The sequence below is a fragment of the Mus pahari genome, chromosome 15 (genome assembly GCF_900095145.1).
Source record: "Mus pahari chromosome 15, PAHARI_EIJ_v1.1, whole genome shotgun sequence".
Classification (NCBI taxonomy): Eukaryota; Metazoa; Chordata; class Mammalia; order Rodentia; family Muridae; genus Mus; species Mus pahari.
In genome coordinates, this window is record NC_034604.1 from 1,701,014 (window position 1) to 1,710,399 (window position 9,386).

Genomic DNA, 9,386 nt, shown 5'->3' on the forward strand with positions numbered 1-9,386 from the left:
CAGCATCCCGTTCATACGTTCATTCTACAGACACTCAGCACTGAGCACCTAAGGTAAGAATGGTGTGGTGTCTGCCCCGAAGGGCCTGAGAACTGCACACAGGAGGGACAGTTGGCTCCTCGGCACCTGCCATGTGTGTGATAAGCAGTGATATTGAATGAATGAATGAATGAATGAATGAATGAATGAGGTATGTGAGAGTGAGTGTAGGAGGGAGAAGCTAGGTAGAGAAAAGGGAAGGAAGACGGGGCGGTCATTACATAACTCTTGATTTAAAGCTTTGGGCAGTGCCAGCATTCAGAAGTATGATGTCATCAGCAGAGCTGGAGCCCCAGAGTCTGCCCTTGAAGTTCATCCATCATTTTTGTGCTGTTTCCAGGTCCTGGTGTTTGACTTTGGTAGTGAAGTTTACGTGTGGCATGGGAAGGAAGTCACATTAGCACAACGGAAAATAGCATTCCAGCTGGCTAAGCACTTATGGAATGGAACCTTTGACTATGAGAACTGTGACATCAACCCCCTGGACCCCGGAGAGTGCAACCCACTCATTCCCAGGTGCCCCTGCTGCCCGCCTGCCCACATTGGTCTTGTATCTGCTCTTCCCACAGGCATCTAACATTGCTTTTCATACAGAGGCCACAGATTTAGGAAATGCTTACTGCTGCAGCCTGGGAGGGTTAGCTGTCACCTAACTCAGGAGTCTGGAGGCTATAGTTTTAGGAACACTCTTCAACCCCACTCACTCATCCACCCCAACAACCCCTGCCACCTGCATCTCACGTCAGGGCGATAAGTCTGTTTGTGGTAAGTCAGTCTTTCCCAGGTTTCTGAATGTGTCTTCCTGCCCTGAGCCCCTGACACTGTGGTCTTCATGTATGCTGGGATTGAGGGAAGGAGGATCCTGTACAGAAAGAATGAGCATGATCTTAACATTACCCATGTACTAGACTTTTGAAAAACATTTGGGTAAATCATCAGAGTAGGTACAGAATCTAGAATGATAATCATGAATTTAAAAAGTATTCTTACATTATATTTTTAACTACCAGACTGTCCAAATGCTTTACAACTGTTTCTATCATGTAATAAGAAACAGCATGACATGAGACAGCTTTCAAGTTTCCTACATAGTTTCTCCCTTTAAAATCCAGTAACTGGTTTTATTAATAGTTAGTTCCAATAATTAAAGCCACAGCTATAATCCCAGTACTCAGAAAACAGAGGCACAAAGTCACTCATAAGATTAAGGCTGTCGTGGGCTACATGAGTTCGACACCAACCCAAGTTACAGAATAAGAGACCCTATCTGAAAAAAAAAAAAAAAAAGAAAGAAAAAGAAAATAACAAAAATTAAATATTTAATCAATGTATTAAAAAATTAGATCTTTAACCAAATACTGATTAATACTATAAGATCTAGGATTTAAAGGGCTGAGACAAAGCCTAGAGTACTTTATATAGGTAGACTAATGCTGGTTCCCTGGGGACTTGAAGGTGCAGCCAAGATTGTGCAGCCAGCCCCTCTTGACACACAGCAGCTGACAGCCTTGAGTTGAGATGACTAGGCCCTGACCAGTTCGTAAGTCAGGAGAGGAAGTAGATGAAGAAGGCCAGATCCCACTCCCAGAGCCATGCCCTTCACCACAAACTACTGTGTCTCCTGCTCCATTTCACAGCTTGTAAAAAGCAGGTTCCAAGCCCGAATCGGCACCTGTAGCCATCTCATCAAGTCTGCAGAGGAGGGTTACAGAGTGCACTCAGCTGAGGCTTGGTGATGGGTGTGTCTTGTGGGTATCCAGCACTGCCGTGGCTGAGTCTAGGCCCTTTTCTTATCTGCTCCTGTGCTGCAGGAAAGGACAAGGACGGCCTGACTGGGCAATATTTGGAAGAGTTACGGAGCACAATGAGACTATTCTGTTCAAAGAGAAATTCCTTGACTGGACAGAGCTGAAGAGACCCACAGAGAAGAATCCTGGGGAAGTTGTCCAGCAGAAGGTATGGTCCCTGAGAGCAGGTCAATCAGCAAAAATGGCCATGGTGGCAAAAGCTTCCAGGACACGCTAGTGATGACGCAAGTTGCCTTCCGGGTTCCATTCTCACTTTCACTTTCAGGATCCTCAGATGCTAACCCAACATAGCCTTCTAAGTGCAGTCAGATACTCATGAGATGCCATGAAAGCTGGATGTCTTCACTGTCTCATTAGCAGCCATGATGGGGCTGGGGACAACGATGGTCTGGCTGGCAACCAAGCCCTGGGTTCTACCTCCAGCACCACAACAAAAAGAAAAGCATTCCAAACTGCGCTGGGTGTAACTGAAGATATCTGTCTGCAGTGAGGGGGAATCTGAACATCTCTATTCTCTTGTAGGATGACCCGAGGGCTGACGTCAAGCCCTATGATGTCACACGGATGGTGGCGACGCCCCAGATTACAGCCGGCACCGTCTTAGATGGGGTGAACGTTGGCCGTGGCTATGGCCTGGTGGAAGGAGACGACAGAAGACAGTTTGAGATTGCCACTGTCTCTGTGGATGTGTGGCATATTCTGGAATTTGACTACAGCAGGCTCCCCAGGCAGAGCATCGGGCAGTTCCACGAGGGGGATGCCTATGTGGTCAAGTGGAAGTATATGGCAAGTACAGCAGGTCAGTGGGCATGCGTGCGTGTTCTCTCTGCTCAGCAGACTGGGAGAGCCGCCCTAGGCAGGGTCCCCTGCATCACCTTGGGAGACAAGAGGCGATCTAACGATGTGCAGGTAAGGACCAGGAGAGAAGTACAGTGGGATGCCTGGCCGCCTGTAAAAACAAAACAAACTGGAGCGTGCTTGCTCGTCACTCCTGTGATATCCCCAAGAGATTTCCAGGAAAGTCATGATTTGCTTCCACATGGTATTGACATGTGGCCTGTGTGCTATAAAGAAATCACTGAGTGCAACATCCAAGAGTCCCTTAAACTGCAGCTTAGCGGTGCTTCAGCGAGGTACCGAATGCACAATTAAGATTTGTTTTTAAGAAGTAGAGGTGCCGGGCTGCAGCTCGGTGGTAGGATAGTCACCTTAGCATATTGAAGGTTCTGTATCTCATCTTCAAGATAAACTCCTGGGACTGGGGAGATAACTCAGTGGGGAAAGTCCTTGCTATACACAAATGAGAATCTGAGTTTGGATCCCCAGCATCCTCCTTAAAGCTGGGTGGACATGGTAACTGTATCCACAGCACTGGAGAGGCAGACAGGGCACATCCCCAGAGCTCACTGGTCACTCAGTGTATCCAGTCAGTGAGCTCTGGGTTCAGTGAGAGACTCTCAAAGTAAGGTGGAGAAAGAATGACACTGGACTCTACTTCTGACCTCTTGGCATACGTATTCTCTCTCTTCCTCCTCTCCCTCCTCCTCCTCCTCCTCCTCCTCCTCCTCCTCCTCTTCTCCTTCCTCTTCCTTTTCCTCCTCCTCCTCCTCCTCCTCCTCTCCTGAAGATAGGAACACTAACTCTTTTTCATGGATCTGGGATAATATATATTAAGTGAACTTTTAATTTTTTTATGAGGTTTGGGTTTTTGACTCGTCTTGATTAGGTTTGGTTTGGTTTTGAAGACAGGATCTCACTATGTAGCCCAGGCTGGCTCAATCTTCCTGCCTCAGCCTCCTGGGTATTGAGGTTATTACATGTGTTGGTGAAGTACTCTGCAGCTAAGCTCAACTAGATACCTCAGGCTAGATGCTGGGGTCTGTCCATGCCCCTCACAGCAGCTGTCATTGTCCTGGCTTCTCAGATGAAGGACAGGGCATCCACCTGGCTGGTAGAGAGCAGAGCAGCAGCCTTCCCTCTTCAGCACCAACTATGGCAGCCCCCACTGTGCCTCATCCTGCAGAGGGGCTGGGCCTGACCCTGCTAAGGGATGTAGGGAGCAGCAGGGCTGGCTGGTTCAGGGTTGGACCCCAGTGCACTCTAAACTTCTGGAGCCTCCTAAACAAGCAGAAGCAGAAATGGGGCTCCAGGCTATGGCCTCTCCTTCCAGGCTTCCAGGCAGTGGTGGTGGAGGTTCTTCTTGTCCCCTCCTTCCTAAGAGCCATCGGATCTGTCTTTCCTAAAGAGGCCACCTCAGTGAATGAGACCACAGGTGTCTGAATCTACAGCTGGAGTAGGAAGCTCAGAACCTTGCTTACCAGTTAGGCATGCTGGGTAAAGCTGTTCAACCTCTCTGAGGCCTGGCTTCTCTCAGAAAGTGGGGAAGGTGTTAGGAGGTCTGCATGCCAGGTCAACGCAGATGGCAAAATCTTATTGTAATCAAACTGCTACTAATAGATCCGGGCCACAGAATAAACTGGGGAGCTTAACTTCCATAACCCCCACCACCACACCCGAGAGCCAAATGTTACTGAGCTTTTAAGCTTGAAAAACCACAAACATCTGTGCCAGTTACAGTTTCTTTTCTCCACCAATCAAAGCTTAAGGCTGGGGCACTTCCTTAGGCGCATATCTCTGTGGTACACTTACCCTGTCCCCACGGATTGGGTTGTGCAGCTGCAGCAGGAAGATTTGCCTAGCATTTATGTCTTACTTGCTGACCCGTATGGCAGTTACCCAGGGAGGTCTTGGCAACTTGAACTTTATTTGACCTATTTCAAAATGGAAGTTTTATTCAAAATAGCTTCAGTTCAGTTCCTTCTTAGAAAGGTAGTGCCTGGCCCAGAGAACATTTGACCAGTCCTGTGCGTGCCACTTCGGGGGGTTAATGTGTTACCATGGTGCCTGGCGCCTGTCCTTATTGTAGTTGCTGGGAAACTCCCCCATGGAAATTTTCACCAGACACAGCAAAATCACTGAACAGTTTGAAATGACTTGTAATTGCCCAAAATAACCACAATTCCCAAGAGGAGGGGACAAACACGTCCATAATGTAGAAAGGAAACTGCAAACTTAAAAGGAGACAAAGGGACAGTATAATATATTTAGTCATTTTCATACCTGGCTTCAAAGTCATGAGACCAAGGTAGTCGTGAGTGAGAGAGGGAATGAAGTGAGTTAGTACTGCCAAGGATCTCGGGTGTCCACAGCCTTCATAGACCAGAGCTCGCCCACCCCGGGATACAGTGATGCTGGCAAGCAATCCCTCCCCATACTGCATGTCTTCCCCCAAGCCTGGTGGCACATTATCAATAGCTCCAGCAGCGTTCTACCAGCAAAATGACAACTTCACCAGCCTGCTTAGGTCAGTGTCCTGCCTAGTGACTGTTTGCAGGGTGCATCATGGTCTGTGTCCTGGAGGTCATGGGGGCATAAACGCTGTGGGTGTAGCCCCCAGAGGCAGATTCAGGCTGCTTTGGAGATGACCAGGAGATTGGATTCTGGTGCAAGGCTTGATCAGGAACAGTCTTCATCTCTTGTGGCTGTAACTGCGAAATAGAAGCTCTAGTAGCATTGCTCTTGTGTGCGTGCGTGCGTGCGTGCGTGTGTGTGTGTGTGTGTGTGTGTGGCGTGTGTGCGTGTGTGCACATGTGCATGTGTGTACGCACACGTGTGCATGCATGTACATGTGGAGGCCAGAGGGCAGCCTCACGGCTGTCCTCAGCACCATCTGCCATCTGTGATTTTTCCACATAGGGTCCCTCACTGGCCTAGGGCTCACAAGTGGGCTAAGTGGCTGGCCAGCAAGCTCCAAGGATCCATGTGTCTCCATCTCCCCAACATTGCACATGACCATACAGGGCTTCTTCCCCCACTTACCATGGATTCTAGTGATGGAACCTGGATCCTTCAACTGAGCTATCTCCACAGCCCAGAAAAGACTTATTCTTGAAAGTTCTTTGATGGCATGTTATCCACACTCTAATGTAGGGATCTGAGTGTAATGACTACAGTCTGGTATACTTACTAATAAACCTTTACATTCCTAAAGTTAAAAACAAACACATTGAAAATAAGTTATTCTGTGTAGAACTAAGTCTGGGTTTACTGAGGAAACTGTTGAGGACACTAGTCAAAATGTTTGCTTTAGGAAATGCAGAGTATTTTAGACACTGCTCGGAGCCCGTGGCTACACAGCACATCAGGGCACATCACATGAGGTGGTACAACACGCTTATACCTCGTGGCTGGGACCTGAAGAGAGGGGGAATCAGACTCCATCATTCCTTTATAATGGTCCACTTTGCTTCCTTTGCTCTTGAAGCTCCTCCAGCTGTTGCTGACATCATCTCTCCCTCAGCTGATCAAGAGTGGTAGAATGTAGGAAAGTGAGTGTGTGGGAGCCTGGTCCTGCTCTTGGTCACACACTGGGGGTCAGAGGGAACATGCCTCTGCCTGAGATGATGTGCGTTTTATCTTGGGTTTCTCAGAGGAGCCATCCGTCAGCTAAGAAAAAGATGGCACCTTACTTTGGTTCCATCACAGATTCTGGGGATGAGGCCCAGCCATTTATCTGCTGCCCCTCTGGCGTGCCAGCTCACCTCACCCTCTGCCGTTGTGTCTGCAGTGGGAAGCCGACAAAAGGGGGAGCACCTGGCGAGAGTGGCTGGCAAAGAGAAGTGTGTCTATTTCTTCTGGCAAGGCCGGCACTCGACCGTGAGTGAGAAGGGAACATCAGCTCTCATGACAGTAGAACTGGATGAAGAGAGGGGGGCCCAGGTAAGCTCTGGGGAGCCTTTGCAGACCCCAGCCCTGCTGCCTCCACTTCCCCCTACCCCTCGGCAGTCTCCTCTGCAAAGAACTGAGCCTGCAGGTGCCGACCCCTGAGAGGACAGGAGCCTGTGTTCTGAAAGCTCCCCTCCTAGCCCCACACCAGGAGTTTCTCAAAACAAAGAGATGCCTCCCTTCCTTTTCAAAGGGAGCAGGCCCAAAGCGGCCCAAAATCTCTTGTCTGGGAGCATCCATGCTGGAGGACAGTTTGGGCCTGAGAACCTTAGCAACCAATCAAGTTTCTGCCTAGCTGTCACCTTCAGCCTCGGGCAAACCTCCTTCCTTCCCTCAGCCCCTTTTGTACCTTGTTTCCATAGCTGAAAATCACACTGTCGTTTACTTATTTGCATCTGTTCCCAGTGAGCAAGAGAGAGATCCCAACTCTCAGGCATAAAGACTTGGGGCATAAAGACTTTATAAGCTGTTTTATGGGGGCTTCTGGCATCAGCACTGGGGATCACATTCAGGGCATTGGGCGTGCTAGGCAGCACAACCCTGTTGGGCTGCACCCCTGGCGTGGCCCCCAGAGTGTTTTTAATATTTGGACGATCTGTGCCCTATGTTACATCCATTAGTGCCACTGATTGAGAGCTGACTCTGAAGCTTTGGGGACATGTGACATTACAGGTGGGCATTTTTACCATCCTCCATGAATCATTAATTGGCAGAAGCATGAGGAAGGAGAGCAGAAAAATGCTTTCTAGAAATAGAGCCATGCTCATTCAGCTTTCTGCCATTCTCAGAACTGATTATGTGCCCTAAAAATAATTTTAAGACAGAACGAATATTTTGCACTATAGATCATATTTTAGAAGTAGACCTTAGCAACAATGGCATTTCAGCTTATTCCAAACCGTGGTTGATTTCAGCTGCCTGTTTTTATAGAAGCCATAAGTGAACATGTTTTAACCCTGGATTCAAAGCACACCTGGAGTTTGGGGTTAATCATTCTACTCTGAGCATTTCTTACTTCAATCCAACACATGGGAAATCATCCTAGACACACAATGCTGCCAGTAAACAGCACGTGCCTTGTGCCACTACCAAACTGAGATTGCCCATGTGAAGTAGACCTACACTGAGTAACATAGCTTACGGTGGAAAATGCTTCTACCTTTTTGGACACCATTCCTTCTGTGTGGGATGGAGTCTGCCAAAGCAAGAGCAAGTGGTACAGCAGCACCCAGTGAGAGAGGAACAGAGTTCTCAGGGAGAACCACGCCACCCCACACGAGGGTAGAATGTTGCTTCCTGTCGCTATGATAAACACCCAGTGAGAGAGGAACAGAGTTCTCAGGGAGAACCACGCCACCCCACACGAGGGTAGAATGATGCTTCCTGTCGCTATGATAAACACCCCAGGTGATCTATTTAAAAAGAGCAATGTTGCTTTTGGTTCTGTGGTACAGTTGTTTGACCATGTTGGCTTTAGGCTTGTAGGGAGGCAATAATTCATGGCGGAAATGCATCTCAAGAGTGAAACTACTTGGCTCGTTTCCAGAAAGCAAAAGAGACGGAAAGGAAGAGGCAAGGGCCTCATAACCCCCTTTGAGGACATACTCTCAGTGACCTAAGGACTCCCCACAAGGCCCTACCCACCTCTTGGATATCACATCTCCTAGGGTGCAGCCTGGGGAAGCTGAGCCTTGAGGCATGGTCCTGAGAGGCATTTAAGACCCAACCTACCACAGATGCTACAGCAAGGGCATCCCTCCAGACTCACTAAGTCAGCAGCTCTTCTGAGAAGTGGACCTTGTTAAACACATTAGATCTGTCACATCATAGCCGTACATAAAATACCATGAAAATGCCAAAGTGAAGAATATTCCATGACAGAAAAACAGTGGTTGGCAAAAGAAGGTGCATGAGGTACCAGGGTATAACTTCTCTACCTTCATATAACGGGAAAACACATCTTAGGAAATACTTTAAAAGAAGCCCTATGCATTACACTTTTAATCAGAAGGCAGTGGGATAGTCTGTGTGTCCAGATGGTGGTGCCCAAAGTCCCTGAAACAGGCAAGTATTATTCTCATGCCTTTGACAGCCCCTCTGTCTGACCTGGGTTTCCATGTTTAATTTAAAGGTCCAGGTCCTGCAGGGAAAGGAGCCACCCTGCTTCCTTCAGTGTTTCCAAGGGGGTATGGTGGTGCACTCCGGACGGAGGGAAGAGGAAGAAGAAAACGTGCAAAGTAAGTGACTTTCTAGTGCTGCAAGTCTTGTTTGTCTCTTCCCTGGAGGTATTTTGGAAGGAGATCTTTACAGTAAGTCCGGGGGCTGCAGAGATGGCGCAGGCGGTTAAGAATGCATGCTGGGCTTATAGAGAACCCACAGTAATCAGGCAGTTCACAACCACATAGAACTCCAGTTCCACTGTGTAAGTGTAACACATTTTCTGTATCCATTCCTCTATTGAGAGACATCTGGGCTCTTTCCAGCTTCTGGCTATTATAAATATGGCTGCTATGAACATAGTGGAGCATGTGTCCTTATTACCAGTTGGGACATCTGGGTATATGCCCAGGAGAGGTATTGCTGGATCTTCTGGTAGTACTATATCCAATTTTCTGAGGAACCACCAGACTGATTTCCAGAGTGGTTGTACAAGCTTGCAATCCCACCAGCAATGGAGGAGTGTTCCTTTCTCCACATCCTAGTTTGCAAGGATTTAATTGAGTATTTTTGCATCGATATTCATAAGGGAAATTG

General features: G+C 48.1%; 1 protein-coding gene across 10 annotated transcripts in view; it reads left to right on the forward strand.

Moving 5' to 3' along the window:
- Svil (supervillin) overlaps positions 1–9,386 on the forward strand; it is a 186,262-nt gene that overhangs the window by 167,459 nt on the left and 9,417 nt on the right. For all 10 annotated transcript variants that reach the window (XM_029547120.1, XM_029547119.1, XM_029547124.1 and 7 more), the window contains 5 exons: positions 380–555; positions 1,851–1,995; positions 2,370–2,646; positions 6,475–6,626; positions 8,764–8,869. In XM_029547120.1, the coding sequence (XP_029402980.1) occupies positions 380–555; positions 1,851–1,995; positions 2,370–2,646; positions 6,475–6,626; positions 8,764–8,869 (856 nt within the window). The remainder of the gene's footprint in view (positions 1–379; positions 556–1,850; positions 1,996–2,369; positions 2,647–6,474; positions 6,627–8,763; positions 8,870–9,386) is intronic.